The sequence below is a fragment of the Chelonoidis abingdonii genome, chromosome 1, assembly GCF_003597395.2.
Source record: "Chelonoidis abingdonii isolate Lonesome George chromosome 1, CheloAbing_2.0, whole genome shotgun sequence".
Taxonomy (NCBI): domain Eukaryota; kingdom Metazoa; phylum Chordata; order Testudines; family Testudinidae; genus Chelonoidis; species Chelonoidis abingdonii.
In genome coordinates, this window is record NC_133769.1 from 171195692 (window position 1) to 171220894 (window position 25203).

The following is a 25203-nucleotide window of genomic DNA, read 5'->3' on the forward strand; positions in this document are numbered from 1 at the left end:
GGACTATAACAGCATTTAAAAGAGAACTGGATAAAATTCATGGAGGTTAAGTTCATTAATGGCTATTAGCCAGGATGGGTAAGGAATTGTGTCCCTAGCTTCTGTTTGTCAGAGGGTGGAGATGGATGGCAGAAGAGAGATCACTTGATCATTACCGGATAGGTTCACTCCCTCTGGGGCACCTGGCATTGGCCACTATTGGTAGACAGGATACTGGGCTAGATGGACCTTTGGTCTGACCCAGTATAGCCATTCTTATAGCATCTATGCACCTCACCATCTTTAAAGTACTTAGGCCATGTCTAAGCTAGGTTGCTGTAAGATCTCCCATGTAACCGCTCTATGCTGGCAGGAGAGAGCTCTCCCATCTACATAATAAAAGCACCTCAACAAACGGCGGCAGCTAGGTCAGAGGGAAAAAATGATCCCACCGGCATAGTGTTGTGCACACTACCACTTATGCCAGCAAAACTTATGTCGCTTAGGGGTTTGTTTTTTTTCACATCCCTGAGCGACATAAATTTTGCAGGCATAAGTGAGAGTGTAGACATGGCCTTACTCTCATAATAACTGAGAGGTAGGGAAGTGCTATTATTCCCTTTTTACAGAGGGGGAGCTGGGACACAGAGAGGCTAAGGGACTTACCCACAGTCACATAGGAAATTTGGTGTAGAGCAGGGATTTGAAATCTCATCTTTCAAAGCCTAGGTTAGTACCCTAACCCCTGGCCCATCCTCTTCCATTGCACCACCCAGCACAGTTATAGAGGCCAAACATTACCAAGTATGAAGAATATAAACCCTCATCCCATAAGACAACCCCTAATTGCCAGAGTTAGGAAGAAATGTACTCAGTGGTAGTCAGCAATGTAGTGTCCTTACCAATGTTTCCTAAACCTTTTTCTGAAGCATATGGTACTGGCCACTGTTAGAGACAGGATATTGGCCTAGATAAATCATTGGCATATTAGGAGATCTTGCAGATTTTGTTCCTTGCTTGAGTTTACATGATAAATTATTCATAAATTATGACCACGTACTGAAAATAGAACCCTCTTCCTCAAGAAAACATTGCCTAAGTGGATATACTTCATCACCAGGACGAATGTACAAGCCTTAATGGTGATGGGTGGACATTTACAAAAAAGTCTTGCTACTGAAAATTAAAGCCTCATAATAAGTAAGCATGAACACCTGAGCTAAAAAGTAGGTGGTACTGTGAAGCTAAGCGAGTGACCTTAACCCATAATGAAATAGGAATTTGCTGAGTAGGTGTTTGAGAGAGGAATTTTTAATCTGAATGGGCTTCGGTTTTCCTGGAGTAGGCATAGCAAAGAACAGATGGACACCAAGACCAGGTCTACAGTCAAAAGTGACATCAACCCACCTACCTCGCTCAGGGGTGTGAACAATCCATACCCCTGAGTGACATCTTAAAGCCGACCTAACCCCCACTGTAGACAGTACTAGGTTGCTGGAAGAATTCTTTCATCATTCTAAACTAACTACACCCCCTTCCATCACTGCAGTGAATGGCTACACCTGAGACAACTACAGCGGCACAGCTGCATCATGCCACTTTAGTTCAAACAGACTAGCCCTTAGTATTTCTCTATTGTTACTCTAAAACCACAACATCAGTTTGACATATTGCTTGTTCTTGGTGTCTATTGTTCTTAAACATAGAAGATTAAAAGATCAGATGCAGGCTTGGAACATATTCAGCAACCTGTTATACAACATAATCTCAATAAATCATGCATTATATAGCTTCTGCTATTGACCCAATGTCTTGGCGTTATGTTGGGCTGGAGGTCTGTATTATGCCCTCAGCAGGATTTAGATACCAAGGCCAACATTTCCCAGCTCTGCTGCCAATAGGAAACTAAGGTAGTTGGGAGACCTTGCTGGAAAATTAGAGTAATCTAAAAGAGAGAATGATGGTAGCCAATGGAAACTTCAGCATTTCATTTAAGACTGCAGGGGTGAGATCTTTCACCTGCTCTGGGCCCTTTACACTGGATAAAAGGGTCAAAGCAGCATAAAGAAGCCCTGAAAGCCCTGGTTCTGGGCAGACTAGGATTCCCCTGGTATAGGCACTATGGCAAATGGCAGTAAATCCGTCTCCCAAGAACTATTCCTCCCATTGCAAGCCCTGGCGTAGAGGCTATGCTGGGAGTACAGCCACAAAACACAGTGCTGAGGCCCAAAGGGCAGCCCCAGGAGGCTTTTCCAACTTGGACCCCACCCCCACTAACGACGGTCACATTATGCCTCAGGCCTCTCCAGTCCTCAGCAATCCAGAATCGTGAGGGCACAAAGATAGCTTCAAGGTACCTTGGCCCCCTCCCCCGGAGCTCAAGTTCTGTGTTGTGACTTTTAGAACCGCAGCACGTAATCTGTGTGCAAACTTGTGAAGCAAAACCATCTGCAGATTTAGATTCTGTTGCTATCTGCAGGCAGGCAGGCTGGCAAAATCTGATCTCTCTTTCCTATTCATACATACGTACATCTATGTCTAACACTACCGAGATTATTTGTCAACATGTGCAAATTTGTTTACCGTTAATTTGTGCTTTATTCTAAGATCAAGCAGACAATTTATCTCAGGCTCTGTCAATTTAATTGATCATGGCTTGATCTTTCACCACCACAGCAAACAAAAAAGCAAAAACTCCCCAGCACACCCCTCTTGCCCTCCCACCCAATTACTTCCAAGCACCTTGTTCAAGGGTCCCGTCCAACCAGATTAAGACCTGCACCAGCCAATTCCCACTGCATTTTATATACGGTGGCTTTTAACAGAACAATTCTGTAATATCAGGTGGAATAGGAACCAGAGAAAGTAGCCAAGTCCTGCTCTGACCACCAGCTACCAAATTCCTATAGTACTGTACAGCTATATCTGGAATGCAAGCTCAACCTTAAAGCAGGAGTGGAGCTACGTATCCAGACCTAATGGTTCTGGAGTTTTGTAGTTGCAGACACTACAGTCAACAACTCTGTATTGTAGACCATGGAACACCTGTGTGTTCTTCCAAGAAGCTTTCCGTCATGCTGCAGGCATCCTCCAGAAGGGGATGCTCCAAGTTCAGAGCAGCCTGCATCCTTTTGCTAGGAAGAGGAATGATGTGGAATACATTAATCTGGAATCAAATGTTTAATTTGCTCCCACCCTTTGTTGTTCTCTTTCTAGCTAATGGACTAAATATCGGCAAGGAAATCTTATTTGGTTTATGCAATGTATTTCTGCTTTATCTGCACTTCTTCATAACCAACATTACAGCATAGCCCTAAGCAATATAACAGCCTTGATAAGCAGTATAAAACTTGGCAGCTTTTGTTCTCAAGGGGTTTGTGCAAAGCTTCTCTTGCTTCTTTGCTCAGAGTTTGTTTGTACTTCCTTGAGTTTCAGTTTTGAATTTACTCAAAATCTCAAAGAATTTCACATTGGTATCAAGCCACATAGCCCTGTCTGGCACCTAAAATATGACCCTGTTTTACTTAAAATGCTTGTGAACTTGACCAAACAATGGTGAAGAGATCAGGTAACTCTTGTCATAAGCTACACAAGAGATTGGCACATCTTTACTGTCACCAAACTATTGCCTACGGTCAAGATGAACTGACTGTCACAAAAAGAACAGGAGCACTTGTGGCACCTTAGAGACTAACGAATTTATTTGAGCATAAGCTTTCATGGGCTACAGCCCACTTCATAGGAGGCATAGAATGGAACATACAGTAAGGATCTATCTAGATATAGATATATACACACACAGAGAACTTGAAAAGGTGGGAGAAGCCCTACCAACTCTAAGAGGGTAATTAATTAAGATGAGCAATTATCAGCAGGAAAAAAAATCTTTTGTAGTGATAATCAAGATGACTCATTTCAGACAGTTTGACCATGGTTACAGTTTCAGGGTCACTGCACCTGTATCTCCACTTCATGATCTGCTCCAGGAGTGCCCAGTCAGGTCTCACACTCCAGCTACACCTGTTGCTGGGCAGAGACCAGTGTCCCGCTCCCTTCTGAGTGAGGATGTCAAGGCTACATAGCTTCTTCACTGTGATATCCTCAGCATGCCATCTGCCTAGTGGCCAGTGCCTGTGCATTGCTTTCTCCCTCAGGGCTATGAACAGTTACAAGTTACCACACAGTTTTCTCAGCAGAGTACATTTATCCTTAGGGTAAAAGCCTCATGGGGGGGGGGGGGTAAAGAGAAATACAAAAAATAATAAAAAGTTCTTCCTACACACTTATTAAACATACCAGAAATCACCCATCTTCCATCTGGGGAGGCTAGGAGGCCAACACCCGCTCCGGTCCTTCAGCAAGGGTAGGAACTCCTTAGAACCAAAGGTCCTGCTTGTTTTCCAAATCAAAAAGGAAAACCCTGATGTTAGGGGTTTTCCCTGCCGCCCTCCACTGGTTCAGCAGTCCAAAGTGTAAGCAATGCAATGTTTATTGGGGTTAGTTCCAAGAAACATGTCCATAGCTCTACACGCTGCCAGAGTCTGTTTCCCGGTGTCCCCATTGCCAGTTCTGATGCTGCAGAGCCTTGCCTGTGTCCTCATTCTCTATTCCCACCTCCTTCTTAGCAGGCCCAAATATACCTGCAGTGCACATGCCTAGTCACACCCCTTCCAACTTATGGTCATGTTCCATTTTGAAGGGTCATGAGTCTGGGGTCCTTGTCTCACCACATTTGTATCCTGTGGGAGGGGTAAGGAGTGAGGTTGTGTTCTGGCCAAGACCAGGACTTTCTTTGGCTTTTAGTGTCTTATGCCTCCCACTCCAAACCCCCTTGCCCTTCCTAACTGGTTGCTTGACCTTGGCTTTAGAAAGGAGCCAGGCAGCCTACAGGTGTATGCTCATAAATTACAGTAAAATTCTTTCTGCTTTTCTAACCAGAAGATTCTCCCCAGAAGGAGAGGCACCAGTCCTGGAGGCACTGCAATGCCAGGTCAATGCATAGGATGGACAGAGCAAGCTCCTATTCCAGCCCCCTGTTTCAAAAATCAATTTAATATACAGTCCTCAAATAAAGGACATCAGATATTAAACTGATAAGAACAGATTTAAAATTTTATTAGAAAATGATTAAAAATAAATGATACAGAGTGTTGAAAATTCAGTTAATAGTCATTGGGGTTACCATACAGAGTATAGGGGATGTTAGTATTTTGACATTGGATAGTGCATACAATCTACAGTATCCCCAATGTGGGGGTTTAAGGTGGATGAATCAATGTACAGTCAGCAAGCAATGAGGGTACATTGCTCACACAGGAATTACAGATAATCATAGGTATAAGTAAGTGGACCGAGTAATGAGGATAGGATGACCCTCATATGGTGGAGTTCAGTTCGGTTCGGTGGGTTCCACTCCACCCATACCCTGTAACACTTTTAACTGTTCTTATCTGTTCCCATTATACTAACAAACATCTGGCCAGGCAGAAGCAACACACACACACAGTCTTTCCTTTGTTCACACACATTTATATCTTATGCTAAAGTATCAAAAGGTCAAACCCAAAGTTCTATCCCAGGCTAAGTACTAACACCTGAGTCTGTGTAAACTCAGCCTCTTATATCAAAAGCCTTTATCTCCTGATTTCTGAAAAACTCAGTTTGACTAATATATACAAGCCACCGCAGGAGGTGGTACCTCTCTGGAGTCGTTTATAATCTAAGCAACTCACCTAAATCTCACATCCCCCTCCCACACACACACAGTTTTGAGCTCCTGTAGGAGATGTGGTTACCCACCCGTGGAGTAGAACACAAATCATACCAAAACCATTAACAGATTTAATACAGTGATGTCCTAAGATACTGCATGGGATCACAATTATTGGTCACACCAGAACAACCACAGAAAGGGGGTGGTGGACAGGAAGTCAGGGAGAATGTAGTAGTATTTATAAGGGGGAGTATCATCAGTATTTGGTTTGTCATTATCTACACATAAAAAGTCTTTAGTCCTATTTCCCCATAAGCTCTCCTACCTCTCAGGCAAGTCCAGAGCTTCCTAAAGAGGCAGGCAGAGCTCTGTTGGTGCCACACTGAGTACCCTTCTCCCCAAGAGGATTGGCTCTCCTGCTGCTCCTTTCTAGAGCTGTTTCCCCTCTCCAGCATTCCTTCCACCCACCAAGATTTTTTGAGTAATGTCTTTTCCCTCTAGAAAGGGCTGGGTATGGGTTACTTAGGCCCCAGGCCCCTCCCACCAGCCTTTGGGAGGATTGGATAATGGAAGCCAGTTGCATGGGGATTTTTAATCCTCCTGCATGTGACAGTTTGCTCTGGAAATTTGTACCTCTTGCATTTCCGTTGTGAATTAACCCAAAAATTGCAAATAAATTCAGTTAATACAGCTACATTTTACCCAGTTTTGGGTCACAACAATGCAAAACCCACAGAATTTCATACTGGTACACCTGAAGCTACATAGCCCTGTCTGGCATTTCAGCAGACAAAACCATTGTTAGATATGATAAGAAGAATAAATTAAGGCTATCTGGCACCACAGGCAAAGTCCACATGGGTCCCCCATGTCCTGACCCCACACACCATGTCTCTGCTTCAATTCTATGGCCCCATCCTTCCATAGGGTGGCAGCTATTTCAGCTGAGGCCTTTCTGAGTTATTGTTTCAGGCCACATGCAGATTCAGACAACCATCAGTTCATTCCATTCACATTTTCAAGCTTTTCTTTGCATCCATGTGGGCCAGAAACTTCTTAAAATGAAAGCCAATATCCTGATCTCATTATGCAGCTCCAGGACATGGAGTCCTAAGCACTGGCCTTTGGTGTCTATGCCTTAAATACAGCCCTGGCAGCCAGGCAAGTTCTATTTACCACAAACATCCCAAATAAAATCTTCAATTCTGAGCCACTAATTCAGTTCCATTAGTGCAGCTAGGCAAGAGTCACAGACTGTAATCCAGATTTCACGCAGTCCATGAGCTTTTAATTCATGCCTCAAGGTTGATTCTGAAAAACAAGCCAATGAAATGCAAAGGAAATAGGAATTAGAACCTTCTGCAGCAATTTTTTCTAGTGATCCATTATGAAATAATTAGCAGACATTCTACAATAAGGAGAGTACCAACCAGAAACAATTGACTGATAAATCAGAGGCCATTAAGGTCTCTTTAGAACTTTATAAATAAGTGAGAGGAAGTGGCAAGTGAAGTGAATCACTCAATTTGTAATTAAATATTGTAAAATAAGCTCATATTTATGACTCACTAAAGCTTCCATCTTAAACATCAATGGTTACAGAATCATAGAAATGTAGGGCTGGAAGGTCATCAAGGCCAACCCCCTGCATGGAGGCAAGACCAAGTAAACCTAGACCATCCCTGACAGGTGTGTTTGTCTAACCCATTGCTAAAAACCCAGAACCTCCTTTGGAAGCCTAACTATCCTTGTAGTCAGAAAGTTTTTCCTAATATCTAACCTAATAAACCTCTGATGAAGACTAAACCAGTTACTTCTCATCCTACCATCCGTGGACATGAGGAAAAAATTGATCACTGTCCTCTTTGTAACAACTCTTAACATATCAAGTCTCCACTTCAGTCTTTTCTCAAGCCTAAACATGCCCAGCTTGTTTAACCTTTCTTCATAGGTCGGCATGACAGAGTGCACCTATTGAATTCTGGGAGGTGAGCCTGTACTCTAATCATTCAGATGTTAATTAGTTTCCCTTCAGAAAGCGGATGGGGGTAATTAGACAATTAGGCTGGCCAGCTGGATGGAATTAGGAGCTGTTTCTGGGGGAAGAAGGTGGGAGTGGAGCCTTGTCGCATGCCAGTCAGGGTTTTTAAACCATTTATCATATCTGTTGCTCTCCTCTGGACTTTCTCCAATTTGCCCACATATATGATCCCAGTGTACACCTAAGTCTGTAGCACACTCATGCTTTGGGAGTTGCATGCTTGGTCTCTGCCTTACGGTTTGTTCACTTTTTTCCCAAACACTTCCAGAATCCTTTCAGCTGTTTTTCACTAAAAGTGGGCAAGGGAAAAATTTTCCCTATTATACACATAAATAAATGCATGCACTGGAGACCAGCATGGGGCCAGAACAACATAGCTGCCTGAAGCCTCAGCTCTGAGAGGATAGCAAAACTATCTGCTTCCATTGACCCCCAAGCCTACTAATCCCCCTCCCCCTGCCACGCACACACCAAAAACAAAACTAGAACAGAGTTGCAGGGAATGGGTTCTCCAAGAAAATCTGAAAATTTCAAGCTACCTCACTAAGAAGAATACTTCTGGCTCACAGCATGAAGAAACTGCGCAGACTTCAAGTGAACACATAGCAGCCAAACCAAGCAGAAATGCCAGAGTTGAAGAAAATCAGGTGGTCTGCTTTGCTAGCCATTTGAGGAGGATCTGTTAATCTAAGCCCATGAGAGATGATCTGATGACTAAGCTTTTCACAGTAAAGGAAGTAGCTGATTTGAGAGTCACAGGGCTAGAGGCTGGTCCAAGAGAAGCAAGTGAAGAAACCAGAGCTGCATGACAGTAATTTCATCTCTCTCTCTTTGCTCAATTTAAATGGGATGATATAGAAAACAGATCAAGATGGAACAACATCAGAATTAAGAGACTGCCTCAATATGCTGAGGGAGGAAACCCAATCTGGCATGTGTAAAAAACACCCAAAACTTTAACTGTGGAGTTGTTACATCTGAGCTCTCTGGAAGAGTAAAAGTGGAGAGAGAAAATGGAGTGCTGCTCCCATGACCTGGCCTCACACTAATCAGAAAAAACGCAGAGACCCAACTGAAATTTCATGATTATCAGCAGAAAAAAAAATTGTGAAAAAGCCAGAGTGCATTCAGAACTCATACAAAAAAGACCACTAGCTGCAAGTTTTCCATGACCAATTTTACTCTACCTTTTAAAAAGAGGAGAAGAGGTTGGGGAGGGGGATTATAGCAGCATTCAGGAGGGCAGATATCCACTGCAGATGGAGGTTCCCATTTGAACCCTCATTCAGCTTCCAAAAATCAGTATTATACAATAAAAGACTAAACAGGGGGGAAAAAAACAAACACTCTCATCACTTGGGATAGAAATCCAAACCTCAAAACATACAAGACAACTCTCCAGAGGAAGTAACTACATAAACTGCTGAAAAACTCTTGGCAAATGGTTAAAAACCAGGAAAAAGACGACAGAAGAGACTCTAGGAACCATACAGTCAGTGGCAGAAGTTCAGACACCTGAATAGTAATCCAAAAAACTAATCAGAAGGGACTTCTTGGCAGTCACCACGAATGAACAGCTGAACAGTAACTGTGCTAATGTTATAAAAATAATAGTATGATGTTCACTTTAATTGGGGGTGAAGAGTAATAGGTTTGTTCTGTATTTTAAAATATAGAGTAAGTGAAGGACAATAAGTTCAAGGTTGGAGGAGATTGGAGAAAATAGAGAGGGGGAGGGAAGGAACCTTACTTTAGAGGGTCTGTGTGAACCCATCCCATAACTCAAATGACCAGATGGTAATCCATCCCTAAGGTTGAGGATCCAGGTCCTATAAGTGGAACAGGTACCTTCTTTTGGATTGCAATAGAAGCTGCTTAAGTTCTTTTGGAGAGATTACAGGGTCTCAGGGGTCAGCAAATCAGTCATTTGGGGACTGTTTTACATTTTATGTTGGTATTCTGTTTGTGGATTTAGAGTAAAGAGAACAGAGAAGAGAGGAGGTAACTGGGGAGGCAGATTATTCTACTTCAAGAAATTCATTTTCAGGAGGTTAAATTTATAGGCATGAAAGGCAACTGGTTTCAACAGACATATCTTACTTCACCTAAAGAAAAGAGGAGTGGGCATAATATTTGCTAAACATGTACCTTTTCAGATTAAACATCAATTTAAGGATAAGAAGGGAAGATTTATATTGCAGGGTTATTAATAACAGTGGGTTCAGTTTAAAACCTGACAAAACTTTGGGGAAGGGGAAATTATATTTGGAGGAGACTTCAATCGTACTGGGACACATCTGGGGAAAAAAAAAAACACCCCATGTTGGATAGGGAAGCAGGTACAGCACTGACTTCCTGGTGCCAACTATTCACCCTTTCAGATTGCTGGTGAGAATTATGCCAAGGGAAAGAGATTAATCATGTTATTTACACTTTACAATCTCTAAATCCTTAATGAAGCAGACAAGATTTGCAGAAACTGGCAACATTACAAGATCATGCATCAGTGGAAGTAATATTTGATAGCTGGGTGGGGTCCCAAAGATCACTATACTGGAAAATGAACTGCTTGCTTCTCCAGAAGAAATCCTAGAGGTAGTAGCAAGTATGAAAAGTGGTAAAACTCCAGGACCAGATAGCTTACAAAGTTCAGCTGGAAAGCTATGTAAAGGAGGTATTAGTGGGTGCTTTGAGAGGTATCTTCAATGCAATTCTGTTAGGAGAGGAACTTCTACAACTTGTGAAAGAAAGAGTTATTGTGTTTGTTCTCTCTAAAGAGGAAAAATACCTTATCTTATGCAGTTCCTATAGGCCCATATCTCTGTTGAATTGTGACAAAGATTTTAGCAAAAATATTAGCTAGCCAGCTGCAGTGTGTGCTCTCAGTTTATATAAATCCAGATCTAACTGGATTCATTAAGGACAGACAATCATCAGACAATATCTGGGGAGTGCTTGGAATCATCCATAATGCCAGAGAAAGCCTTTGATAGAGTAGAATGGAACTTTCTGTTTCAAGTCCTGTCCCATATGGGCTTCGGCCCCAATTTCCTTAAATGGATAGCTGCTCTTTACACCAGCCCCAAAGCAGCTGTACAAGTTAATGAGGTTAAATCTCCTCTGTTTGAATTACACAGAGGGACTAGGCAGGGGTGTCCACTGTCTCCTTTACTTTTTGCACTGGCTATGGAGTCTTTTGCATAGAGGACAAGGAACAATGGATCCATCACAGGAATAAAAATTGAGGAACACATCAGAAAATAGCATTATATGCAGATGTAATATTTTTATCTAAACCAAATATTTCCCTAAAATTAGTGTCTAAAGAAATCTAAGATTTTGGTAAAACATCCGGATTTACAGTAAATTATGCCAAATCTGAAATGCTAGCCATAAATTTGTCAGAATCTTAAAAGTCTCTCTTCCAGAAAATAAATAGGCAACCAATTCTATAAGAGATGTGAGAATTTAAATCTCAAACAACCTGGAAGAGCTTTATGATTTAAATGTCAAACTACTCCGTGGAATACTCACGGTTAGGCACTTTTGCTAAATAGCTGGCCACGTTATTTAGCAATCAAAACTAATTTTAACTGAACCACTCTCCCTGGTACCAGTACTTTCAAGTCAAGCACGGTATTTTTCAGCTTTCTAGAAAATCTGTTTTATGCAGAAAGCTAACTTTAATAGAAGTGATGGTATCCAGTCAATTAGGAAACAAAATCAGACAAACCACAAGTTTATATCAATCTTTGCAGACAGATTTTAAGAAAAAGTATCCCTATATGACACTTTGTGAAAAGTACGTGTATAGAAAAATTACTCCAGAGTAATAGGGTTTGATCTGGAAAAGAGGACCACAACCTCAGTCTGAAGCACAATAAAAGAAAACTCCTTTAAGATACTATTTCAGTGGTACCTCATATCAGCCAGGTTTAAAAAAAAAAAAAAAAAAGACTGAATGGGGATAAATCTTGGCAAAATTATGCTGGAAGAAGAGATTCTATGCATAGGAGATGATACGTCCAGTCAGAGTGTACTGGGATGCAAATTGTTGGATATTTATCACCAAACGATCCTTTGGTAAACCCACTGGGGCTTCCTAGTGGAAATGGTCACACAAAAAGAAATGAAGAATTATTTTCTTATCTGTTAGAAGCTGCCTGGTAACTGGTAGTGTCTCAATGGAAAAATAAAAACAGTTCAACCATTGAGCAATGGTTCAAAAAAATATAAGTTATGGTTATGAAAAAAATTAAACACACTAATTACCTATGCAGCAAAATAGGCAAAAAGATAGATATTTGGTTACCTTTTATTCAGCACTCCAAGTACATTCACCTAGCCTCCACCCCAGCACACCTGCCTCTTTTCTTTTTTTAAAAAAATATTAACATTTGATAGAGACACTTGGTCTGTTAAATATAGAGATTAGTGTATTTATATATATATATATGAGAGAGAGAGAGATTTCACTATATTTAATGAAATCACTAGAAACAACACAGGTGTTGTAATGATGCTCATTCTGTAACATGGCAACACCCTGTTAAATAGAAAGATCTGATGACTAGATTCCTGTATAATGTCTCTTTAAACAGAAGATAACAGTTCTAATGATTGTTTGTTTCTTATATTTACATGGCAAGGATTTGTAAACTTGTTAAAACTTCAATAAATAAGAAAAAAATGGATGCACCTTAGGTATTTGTAGCAATAGCATGTGAAAAAGCTGAATCTGAACCGAACCTTTGAAAAAGCATTTGAGTAATTTAGCAGCACAAATCCCATTGACTTTCAGTGGAATGTGCTACTAAATCACTTACACCTTTTTGAAAAGCCAACCTTGTTAAGCTTTGGAAACTCAAGTTATGGACATTTGAATAGCTCTGTAGGTACATGCACATTAATTTTGCTATGTGTTAAGTTAGGCATGAAGCTAACTCGTCCTTTTGAGGAAACAACTAGGTCCCTGAATTGTTTTGAATCACAGCAGCTTCCCCAGTATTTTAGGAACTCTACGGTCTGAAGGAAGGCATCAGTCCTCTTCTCTCCACAAAAGTGCTCCCTTGGCTCCTGGTTGTCCAGCCTGATCCAATATTTCAGCTGTATAATCAGAAAATATCCAGCATTTAACAATCCCCTTCTTACATAGGTGGTAGCTGCACATGTAAAGTGCGCCTCCACAGTATCAGTGCCAAGCTTTGCAGGATTGCCCACAATGAACAGTATTGCCCAAACATCATCAAATAGGGAAGACATTGGGACCTTACAGATAGAGCACCAGACTAGGACTGAGGAGACATAGGTTCTATTCCCAGTTCTGCTGCTGGGTGACCTTGGACCAGTTACTTCACCTCCCTGTCTTAATTTCCCCATCTATAAAATGGGGATAAGGATACTGAGTTCCTCTGTAAATGCTTTGAGATCTCTAGATGGAAAGCATAATATAAGAGACTGGTATTATTACTTGTGTGTGAAAGTACTGCTCAGCTTTGGGGCTGCAGAAACAGACTGTGTTGGATGACATACAGCAACTGGGCACTGCCATGGGGCTTTCACACAACATGGATGTTCCCACCTCTCTAACACAACAATTTTTTAGAGATGAAAAACTTGCTTCAGAAAAGCTGAATATTTTTTTTTAAAATAGAAAAAAACAGTGTGAATTGGGAATGAAAAGTCCAGACCCCTCTCTCCAGCAGAGGAGCTGTACTAATCTCTAATTACTCTCTTACATCCTCTCCCCTTCCAATGAGGGATTTCTTAAAGCAAGCAAACAGTGATAAAGCTTTGCTTCTGCTGTGATATAATCAGGAATGCTGATACAACAGCCCCATGAGAGAACACACAGCCTTCTAATTAAGGCTATTTTTAATCCATCAAACAGCCCGATTAGTACTTAAATTACATATGCAGGCAGATAAATCTTAAAGCAAGTGTGAAAATTTAGGACTAATTTGGAAGCAGTAGCTGAAGATCTAGGAGATAAGAAAGGCATGTGGACTAATAGATGATTTGTGCTTTTATTTTACAGCCTATATCACAGTAATGCAATATCCCACCATAGCCTCTATTAAATATGGCACATCTGTACTTCTTGATTGTATATTTGATTTCCAGTTTCTATCAGAGGCTGAAACTGAAGTCTACTGGAATATTCAGTTGTTGCTTTTTAATGATTCCATGAAGAAAATAACTATGTCTTCAAAGATGTTGCCTTTAAACCAAAGTGCTTTGTTGTCAAAGGATGATGGAAAATACAAGCTCACAGGCAATCTTCTAAAAGGTGTAGTCTTCTTAGAAGTGAAGAATCTTCAACCACGGGATGTTGGTCTGTACACCTGCAAAGTAGCACGCCTGATACCACCTCCATATCTAGAAGGAAGTAGCAATGGAACTTATATCAGTGGTAGGATTTTGCTAAGCTTCATTTTGAAACTTTTCCTTGATCTTCAACTAAATGGTGTTAGTCTGAAAGGTACAATACCGTACATCAGTCACTATTAACATACCAGTATTGCCAATGGACACCAGACTGTTATGTTCTATGGAGAGAAACTGTAGCATGAGAAACCATTGTATGATATTTGTTGGCAAATGGTGACTTCTTAAATAGCATCTACTGTCCTTAACGTAAGTCTAAATGTAATGAGCAGTCTTTATCTTTAGATACAGGCATTTTCCCCCATAGTCTGGAAAAAACAAAAAAAGCAACGCCCCCCCCCTGCACTCCACCCCCACCCCACCACACACTTTAATGTGAATGCAAAATGCTGCATCAACAGCAGCTCTGGAGACTGCAGTTCTAGGTTTATCCACAAACCCAGTATGCCAGGGACATCAGCAATTCACAAGCTTCTCCATTCTACTATGCATTTTACTGCCGTTTTGGTGCAGTACTGCCCTCTAGTGACTAGCCTACAGAATAGAAGAGCTGTACGGCTATTAAAGTACCTAGCACAAATTGGGTGTTATGTAAATATCACATCCTCAGTATTCCAGTTAAAAAGTTTCTGCTTTGGCCTAAGTCACGAACTTTACGTTTTGGAAACAACCCCATTTTAAAATGCCACACCCGTGTGCTGTAGCAGATAACTGATGCTTTCATACATAAAGTCATAGGCTTATTTATACCATCCAGAGCTGAATGTGCATTTATAAATGGTTATTCATTTCAGTAAAATATAGATTATATATTATAGAACAAGTCACACTAGCAAAACTACAATCTATGAACTATTGGCTTCTGTGCCAGACATGAAATATTAAAATAATGTTCATGATTTTTAAGATTAAATCTTTTAAGAGTCCCAATACAGTTATATACTTCCAGCTGGTTTCTAATTTCCAGGCCCTGTTTTTAGACAGTGAAACATTTTTGCATACTAACTTGCAAATGGCTTGACATTTTGTTTTCCAAAAGCCCTTTTGGAATCCCTGTGTTTTGACTCTGCAAAAACAACAAAACATTTCTCTTTAAGTGTGTGGGGTTTTTTTGCTTCTGTTGTTTTTGTTTTGTTTTTTTAAAAAGAAACTACAAGGCAAAAGCCTACATTTTTGTGAAAAGCTCAATGAAACCCAAGGGAAGAGTATATGCTTCAGAACCAGGTTTTATTTTAAAAATTGTACTATTTTATGCTTAGGGATAGAAGATACATTGCAAGATTCCTGCAAGTCATCAGAAACTAAATTTGTCATATGCCTGGGGACCCTGGTAGCCTATACATTTGTGATCATCATGACTACCATCATTTATGTACTGGTAAGCACATCATTTTAATGAGTAGATTTCCCAGAGTGACATAGCAACATTTTGTTTACAGTGAGGTCCTGTTTCTACTCATTTTTGACAGCACTACAAAATAACTGACTTGTCCAAGGCCATGGAATATGTATTCAGACGTGTCTTATGCACTCACCATTCTGGTATCTAGGTGTGCAGACCGGACCAGGGAATGAGTAACTCTTCACGTGAATCTTCCCCTTTTGAGATCTGAAAGAACTATTAGTTTACCAAAGAATTTCTTTCCTGAAAGCATTAAAATTATGCAACACATTCACAGCAAACCACTGGGTTTGGAGTAGCTTTCTAAAGAACTAGGGACCAAGTTATCATTTCAGGTCAAACTACCCTGCAGCACACTGGAACTTTTCATGGTTTGGGCCCAAAACCAAGGTGAAATGCAGGGATTTGGGGTGAATGCCACTGAGTTTTTGCAGGTTGTACAAACCTGAACTCAAAGTAAACAACAGGAGAAAAACCTGCAATACAGCAGGGAACTAAATGTGAAGCTCCACCTACCTATCTTATGCATTTATATGGCCCCTAGTCCTGCAGTATGGAGGCTGTCACAATGTATTTATCCTCATAGCCCTGCTGTGAGGTAGGGAAGTCCTATTATCTCCATTGTACAGGTGGGGAATGGAGTCACAAAGAAGCTAAAGTCACTGAATCAGAGGTGTGACTGCAGCATCTGTAGCCATACCAGAGCTAGTTTTAATCTAGCTAGCTTGGATACCAATAGCAATGAAGCTGTGACAACATGCACTAAAGCACAGGCTAGTCACCACTGCCAGAGTACACAGCCAGGGTCCTGGGTGGGCTTCTGCAGCTCATGCTGTAGACCACGCCGCCATGGCTTCACTGCTCTCAGAACTTGAACTAGTTAGATGAAAGCTAGTTCAGGTACATCTACATGTGCTGCAATCACTCCTCCAGCGGCAGCGTAGGGATACCCTTAGTGATTTGACCAAGGCCACACAAGAAGTCTGGGGCATAAGAACAGAAACAAACAGCATAATCCAACAACAAAATCTTCTCCTATGGGGTATATCAAATAGGTTGAAGTAGGAAATAGTAGAAATTCCACAAGAAAATTCTCTTGTCAGAAAACCAGATCCCAGCATCCCCAGTAAATTGCAATAACCCTCCAAAATCTGGAAGGTTTATTTGAACTGCAACATCAGAGTGTTTCCCGTTAGGAATTAGAAGCTGCAAGCCTTGTAGTTCCAGGTCCTTTTTCTTCTTTAGATCAGTCTGCTATTGCCCTCATTGCGTTATTTCAGTCTGACTGTTCTTTGTTTATATCTTAAAGCATTTTAGGAGATTACTTTTTCTTTGAAGTTTATTACTTGCCACCAGTCACTCCCAAAGTTACCAGAAATGATTAGGAAAAAAAACCAACCCACCGTGCACCTGCAACCATTTGGGAGATTAAATGTTTACTTGGTCACATTTTTAATCTTTTATACCAGGTTACACTGGAAATATTTTCCCCATTCCTTGTGTCTACTGATTTGCACATCAGCTTGAACAGTTGTAATTACTAAAACAAGAAGATCTAGACGAAGGAAGGGGAAGAGGCTGCAGCTTTGATGATCATCCCAGAAATCAAAGTTCTGGTCTAAACTGCACAGGGACTAACAACAAACTCAGATCTGAATTACGGAGACAGTGTAGTGGTCCACTCTTCTGAACTCTAGCTAGAAATTAAAAACTAGGTTTCTCGCCTCTGGCAGGATAGCAACAACAGAAGGTAGTTCTGCTCTTTCCCCATCAGAGAAAACTAGCGTGTGTAAAGCAATTTTAAAGCCTCCAATCAAAGACACTTTTGGTCAAGGACTATCTCTTCCTCTGTGTTTGGAAAGTGCCTAGCACATTATGGCTGCTACTGCAATCCAAGTAACAGTTGCATTTTATACTAAAGGGTAAATTTTAATAAATAGTTTATAAAGCTATAAGCATGTTACAGGCAAAAGTGTCATAAGCTTCTAGTCATCCAGAACACAATTAAATGCTTCTAGAGGATGTTATGGATGATAAGCAACAGAAACAATGGACTTTTAATAAATAGCTAATCAATCAGCCTTTTTCTTACACATACAGACGTACTCCTCAAAATGTGATCTAAATGATAATAGATAATGCTAAGAACAAACTGCTATAGACAGATTCTGCCTTGGAAGCCATTCTTCCCTGACCCACCCCTTTTTGGTATCAATATCAGGCAATCTCTTTGTGGAAGCCTTCAGAAAAGCATGCTGGCAGGAATACTGTCGTACAGCTTGTGTTTTACATTAGACACTGGGTATTTGGGTTTTGTTTCAGCTGCTTTTGGGTACAGAACATGATTTAGAAATCTGTGTAGCCTTAAATTGGCTTTGTTTTTGGGTAGGAGTTAAGTAGATCCTCTCTATATTGTATTATGCAGGAGAAACTCACCAGTCTAATTGCAGGACTCCTTCAGCCCCTAAGTTTCACAGCAACCCAGCCATCTTACTCCACTCCTCACAGATTTAAGAGTCATTGCTACAATGAAGTCTTATTACTAAAATTTTTTACATCCACTAAGTACATGAGAAATAAGTAAAATTAAACTGTGTGTGTCAAACAAGATGAACCGAGTACAGTCTGTGGCGCAGAATGCTTGTTCACTACCTAGTGCACAGAATTTATTCACTCAAAGGAGCTTCCAGGACAGTGAGACTCAAGAGTTATATAATATGCTTTTATTTATATTGTCTGTTAGTGTTTTATATTTCATTCTGAGCTGCATAGACTTATAGGCTTTAAGGCCAGACGGGACCATCGTGATTATCTACTCTGACTTCCTGGACATTGCAGGCCACAGACCCTCACTCACCCATTCCTGTAATAGGCCCATAACCTCTGGCTGAGTTAATGAAGTTCTCAAATCATGAGGAAGGTGAAATCCCTACAGGGTCTCTGTCAATCTGACCTGAGGAGTGGGGGATTCCTTCCTGATCCCAAATATGGTTATCACATTCAGGAAAATCTGGGCCCTACCATTATTAGTAGCTCTTGCCTTCCAATCTATAGCTGTGAAATTAGTCTTCCATAATCACACAATTCTGAGTCTATTTATTTCATTACAAACATTAAAGACGTCTCTATTCACATCTGAATTGGATTCTGGCGGTCTGTAGAATACCCTCAAGCACTACCCCAAGGGAACCTCTAGTAGCTTTCTTCTCCAAAGTGATTTTGGCCCAGACTCTTTTATCCATCCATCACTTGTGATTGTTTTTACAGTCTACCTCATCATTAATATACACCACTTAGCCTTTATTTCTGTCTTTCCTGAAATGGCACATATCCTTCAATAGCTATACTCTAGTCATGACTATTATTCCACCATGTTTATTATCTCTGTAATATCTGGTTTTACTTCCTGTACTAGGAGTTCTAGTGCCTCCATTTTGTTACCCAGGATCCATGTACAAACATCTTAGTTGTTGCTGCTTGGCTTCACCCACGCTCCTCCTGACTGGATACACTCATTTTACTGCCAGTGTCGCTTACCTGACTGTTAGTGCCAATACTAAGGAAGCAGTCTTTCCTCTTAATGTCCATTCTCTTACCCACTGCTGTTTCTTTCTCCATTGCTGTATCCTTTCTTACTTGATTTTACTCCCACTCAGTGACAGAATCAGGTGTGGAGATCATGTTTCCCGACTGTCTAAGCCAAATTCCTGGTTTAAAAGCTCTTTTAATCAATTATGTCAACCTCCACTCCCGAAGTCTATTTCCCTCCCTATGCAGGTGGAGTTCATTCCATACAAACAGTCCTCTCCCCATGAATGCCTCCTTATAGCACCACTGCCTGAGCTATCTGTTGATCATCATACCTTCATTGTCCTCCTCTAGGGATGGGGAACTGAAGATCACCTGAGCCTCCATTTCCTTAAGTGTCTTCCCCAGTCTGACAGTCTCCCTTGATACGTTCCAGTGAGAATCTATCTGTATCATTTGCTGATGAAGGGCAATCAGTGGATTCTTTCTTCCTCCTATTAGGATCCTCTTCAGCCTCAGGTCCACATCCCATATCTTAGCTCTTGGAAGACAGCATAACCTTCTGTTCTCTGGATCAGCTCCAGGGACAGGCCTGTCTATTCTTAGTAGCGAGTCACCAATAATGTAGACTTACCTTTTCTTGGTGATGGCGTGACTCTCTAGCCTTCCTTCTGTTCTTTTTGGCTTCAAGTCATCTTGTTTTTTAATTCTCCCTTGCAATCTTCTGTGAGTCATTCTGCATCCTCCTGGGGTTCTGAACTCTGGGTATCTCCATTGGCTCTTCCCCTCTTCTTACTGGACTAGCTTCTCTTTTTCCTGGCCCTCCCACCTTCTGTTACTGCCTGCTGGGCCCCTTCTTCATTTTCCAACTCAGCAAAGCTATTCCTGAGCTCTATTTCTCCTTCACTAGCTGGTCTTTTCCTCTGCTTGGTTCTCATAGTCACATGCTTCCACTGGCCACTTTCCTCACCCAACAGTCTCCCCTCAGAGTTCTTCAGCCCAGCTTGCATCCGCCAGTCTTGACTTTTCCTTTCAGCTCCTCTCACCTTCCTTCATCATCTGCTCGAATCCCCTTCAAAATTCAACCATACTTTCCACCTGCATCTCCAAGCCTTGGATCTTTTCTTCATCAGCTCTATCTGGTGGTACTCCATACAAAGCTTTTTCATGTACAACCACCCACACCTTCTGTCATAAACAAATAGCTAAGGGTTAATGTCTCTTTCACCTGTAAAGGGTTAACAAACAACACCTGACCAGAGGACCAATCAGGAAACAAGATACTTTCAAATCTCAAGGGAGGGAAGTTTTGGGTGTGGGTTCTTTGTTCTGTGTCTGTGTGCTTTCTAGGCTCTGAGGGTGATCACACTATCTCCAGGCTCTCTAATCTTCTGTTTCCAATTTGTAAGTACAGGTAGAAATACAATATAGGCTTTTACATTGTTTTTCTGTATTTTCAAGTGTGTAGTTTGTTGGAAATGTTTTAAATTGTATTTTTTCTGAATAAGGCTGTTTATTCATATTTTTTATAAGCTAACAGACTCTGTATATTTTCATCTTGATTACAGAGACCATTTTTATGTCTTTTCTTTCTTTTTATTAAAAGCTTTCTTTTTAAGACCTGTTTGATTTTTTCCCTAGTTGCGGCTCAAGGTAATTCAGTCTGTATTCACCAGGGTATTGGTGGGGAGAAAGGAGAGAAGGGGGAAAGAAAGGCTAATTTCTCTCTGTGCCAGGATTTCCTAATTGGTCCTCTGGTCAGGTGTTGTTTGTTAACCCTTTACAGGTGAAAGAGACATTAACCCTTAGCTATTTGTTTATGACACCTTCCACATCCAGTCATCTTCATTGCTTCTTCCATTCCTTGGGTCGCTACCACTGCTGACTATCATGGCCTTTCTGCCTAACCTCCTGTCAAGGAAAACAAAAAACCGAAACGCCAAACATGCCCCTCCCCAAACTCCCTTTACAAACTCCTCTATTTACGGGGGGAGGGATAGCTCAGTGGTTTGAGCACTGGCCTGCTAAACCCAAGGTTGTGAGCTCAATCCTTGAGGGGGCCACTTAGGGATCTGGGGCAAAAATTGGTCATGCTAGTGAAGGCAGGGGGCTGGACTCAATGACCTTTCAAGGTCCCTTCCAGTTCTAGGAGATTGGTATATCTCCAATTATCTCATCTATCTTACAGTTCTTTTTGCTGGCTTCTGTGCCACTGGCTGACTGTTAAACTGCTTTTATAGGACCCATAATCAGGGTTTTTCTTCTCACAATACAGTGCCCCATGCCACCCTTTACAAACTGAAGAGCTCGCGCACACACACACGCCAAGGAACATGGGCTTGCCTCCTCCCTTCTCTTCCAAGAGATTTCTCACTCAAGCTTCCCTGTGCCTCTTACTATCCCTCTGAAGCCACGCGGCTGCATTTTTTTTTATTAATTCATGTTTCAACCTTTGCTTTTGATCCATACCCAAAATGTAAGGCAGTTGATTAATGGTCCCGAGGAGCCACTAAAGAGAAAGAAAAGGTAGGCTTTTCACAATGCTGCCATGAAAATGGAAATGCTGAATTATAATAGTGGAACATTCTGATGGCCAAGAGACTGGGTTTTTGCCCACTTATACTGAAGATGTCAAACAGCAAACTAGCTTCACTCAGAAGTGAATTAAAAAAGAAAAACTGCTCAACATTGGCCAGTGCCTCAGATCCAAGAACCCCTGACTTTTGGGCAGGGCCGGTGCAAGGATGTTTCGTGCCCTAGGTGAAACTTCCACCTTGCGCCTTCCCCCACCCATGCCCCCACCCTGAGGCACTCCCCCCGTGGCAGCTCCCCCCCTCGTGGCAGCTCCTCACCCTCTGCTGTGAGACACCCCTCCCCTGGCCCCAGCTCATCCCTGCTCTGTGCACGAACACCCCCAGCATGCTGTGGCCGCTTCACTTCTCCTGCCTCCCAGGCTTGCGGCGCCAAAGCTGATTGGCGCTGCAAGCCTGAGAGGCAGGAGAAATGATGCGGCCACTGCATGCTCGGGGAGGAGGTGGGGCGGGGAGTTCCCCTGAGTGCGGCCCCCCACCCCTTACTTGCTGCAGGCAGCCCTCCCTGTGCTCCCCTGCCCCAGCTCCCTCCGCCTAAATGCTGGCGGCGACCAGGGTGGCTGAAGATCCAGCCGCTGTGGTCGCTGCTGAACAAAATGGTGCCCCCCAAATACCAGCACCCTAGGCGACCGCCTAGGTCGCCTAAATGGTTGCACCGGCCCTGCTTTTGGGACATTTGGATGGAGAGAGTCTTCACAGCCTGGATGCCTCTGCCTCAGACACTTCATTTTATGTCCATATTGGTTGTAAGATCTACATCATGATTGAAATATACAGGCTTTCACTAATATCCAGTGTGAAACCCAACTACAGACAGACATTTTTGATAAGTGGAGTGCCAAGTTCCACTTGAAACATTATTACTTAATAGATCAATTTTAAGTCCGAGGTACTGATGTTTTTATGGCCTCTCCATTCAGAATAATGGGTCTCTAGTCACAGAGGCTTCATAATTTGAATAGAGGGCATCTTTTAGATTGACAAATGTGATTTATAAATCTTGCATCATGAGTTGAGAATCATTATGTAAATCAGAAATGTTTCTTGAAGTGAAAATTGTTGTTGCTTTGATGAATAAAATCTGTGTGTTCTTTGGAGAAATGTTTTAAAATTCATAATCCCACCATATACTTTCATGGGAATAACATTATGCTAATGAAGCCTGTTATCGATTTGCAATCCTACCTAATTACATTTGAGCAATGGCTCGTCATGTAAAAACATATGTAGTTTAATTTCTTGTGTGACTCATTGTCATGCCATGGTCTCTAAAGGATCACAAACAGTCTATGTCAACACATAAACAAGAAAAAACTCTCAAAATGGGGGCAATTGTCAGGTGGAAGATCATGTGTCTTCTATTTTATCCTCAGAGTAATACTTGGTATTACCTGATTATTTTGTCAGACTATTGACATCAGAAATGTTGAGTCTTGCATGGGGTTTTATAGGGCCTGATCAGTCTCATAAGGGGTTGAAAAAATGAATCAGCTATTATTACAAATGGCTGCTTTTTCTTTGTTCTTTCACCTAGTATAAAGTATTTTAAAGACCTGCGGTGCATTTTCCCTGGCAGATGGAAAGATATGAAGAAAATAAACTAGCACTGATGGGGGAGGGTAGGTGGAGAGAAATCCTACCTTGTGTGTGACTGAAGTTATAACTACCTACAGTAGAATCCACATTTAAATCATCACTACTTACCCCTCCTCTTCTTATGAGCTGCTAGTCTCTCCTGCACTGTTGCTTCCTAATTATCTGATAAGACAACCATTTCAAAAACCCCAAGCAGTGTCAATGATTAGGATCAAACTGTGTTATTGTTTATTTGATCTATTTATTTAGGTCTTATAGTTGTGTCTGTGTTTTAAAGAAGCAGCAGCTTCCCCATAATTAAAATTTGAAGAAAATCCAACTATATTTGAGTTACAAGTTAAAGAGTGACCCTGACTGAAGTTTTAGTTGTTGTCTAATGTTTCTTTCTTTCTCAAAAATTGCATGTTGCTATTGTTCCTTCACACTTTCACATAGGTAAGTCTCCATGAATATTTGTTCACAGGCTATATTTGAAGAACATAGATTGTTTTTAAACAAAGCTGCGTAGCTGAGGACAATTTTGACTCCAGTCCTGCCCACCCTATTGTCAATGGGAGATTTTTTGCTATGAACTTGAGTGAGAGCAGAATCGGGTGCAATGGATTTGTTACAGGAAGCTCACTATCTTTACCCCTAATGGTGATAAAGCAACATTGACAAATTAAGAAGTGAGAATAGAAGTCAACTCTTGTGTGTATAAGATATGCCTGTGTAGCTTTCACAGATTACACGTTTACTGTTTATGTAACACATCTTAATGTTTTCTTTTCAGGTTAGAAGAAAATCTATCTGCACAAGTTCTCCACTGCCAAGCAGAGACTCTATGATATACGTGGATATGAATTTTGCAAAAGAAAGCATTAAGAGTGATGAATGAAAACTATGGAGCTAGAAATGTTGGAAAGTGGCTATCTGCCTTTGTTGAAAAATTCTAGAATGATTGGATTTTTTTTTTAATCATAAAGCATGATGGGCATAGAGCACTATATGCTTAAGAATAGCATTAGTTTGATGGGATTTTGATTTGTTTGTTTTTGAACATTGTAGAACTAGAATTTGTTGTTGCAGCATGTAGTTCAGGCCCTTCATCAGCAAAGCACTTGCTTAACCTCAAGTGATGCTTATGTCCCATGGAGCTCAGTGATTAGCTATAGTTAGTTGCACAATGTCTTAATTATTTTTTATGGTTTCTCTTACCACTTGTGTTGTATTTTAGCCTTTACAAGAAGCCAATCTTTTTGTGGCTGCCCAAATAATAGGGATTGCAGCAACTTGACAACAGTTCTTTTGGTTTGTTTTTAAAAGCAATCACCATGAACCCCTGCATTATGAAGCATTCTGATGAACTAGTGAACATGGTAAAGGAGCCATTCCTCTTGATGGAAGAGCAAGGCCCGAACCAGTTGCATGTCTTAGTGGTTCTGAGTCACTCTTCACAACAGTAAAATTTTTTAAGCCGTGTTCTAACCAAGTTCTAGTTTGGTTGTTTGTTTTCAGCATGCCTACAATCCCTTTCACTTTCAACTAGATAGATACAATATTCTTCTTAGCTTCCAGTGTTGCTTTGAGCTGTGAAACCATTACTGCTCGCAAAGATACCTGCATTTCAGAGGTGGGAGTAATAATGACTGGGTATGGGGATAAAAATAATTTAGTTAGGAAAGTTTCTACTTTTAAATGTAAGGGTCATTAGAAAACCATGAAATCCTACTTTTTCCCTTCACATTAGGAGAACACATAGAATCTCTGAGCATTAGAAATGAAAGCCAGTTCCTACAATACATCCCTATTACTGTCATATTAACCAGAGATGCAAATGTAACCAGGAAGTAGAAAATTTGGATGAACTAAATCCATAGGCATGGGAAGTAAGGGTGCGAGGGGTGCTGTGGCACCCCTAGGTTTTATATGGAGCCCCTGGCCCCCAGCTCCACTCCCCGGCTTGGGTTCTGGGAGGTCTGGCTCT

At 41.2% G+C, this 25203-nt stretch overlaps 1 protein-coding gene and 1 non-coding gene across 2 annotated transcripts in view; one reads left to right on the forward strand and one right to left on the reverse strand.

Moving 5' to 3' along the window:
• Positions 1-24692, forward strand: part of LOC116816202 (uncharacterized) — a 34566-nt gene extending 9874 nt beyond the window's left edge. Inside the window, exons 2-4 of the mRNA XM_032765247.2 lie at positions 13771-14145; positions 15380-15498; positions 24010-24692. Coding sequence (XP_032621138.1) covers positions 13771-14145; positions 15380-15498; positions 24010-24114 — 599 coding nt within the window. The 3' untranslated portion in view covers positions 24115-24692. The remainder of the gene's footprint in view (positions 1-13770; positions 14146-15379; positions 15499-24009) is intronic.
• Positions 4933-5116, reverse strand: LOC116816207 (U2 spliceosomal RNA). The gene has a single exon (XR_004371661.1). It is a non-coding gene; the product is annotated as a U2 spliceosomal RNA (small nuclear RNA).
• Positions 24693-25203: the final 511 nt, after the last annotated feature.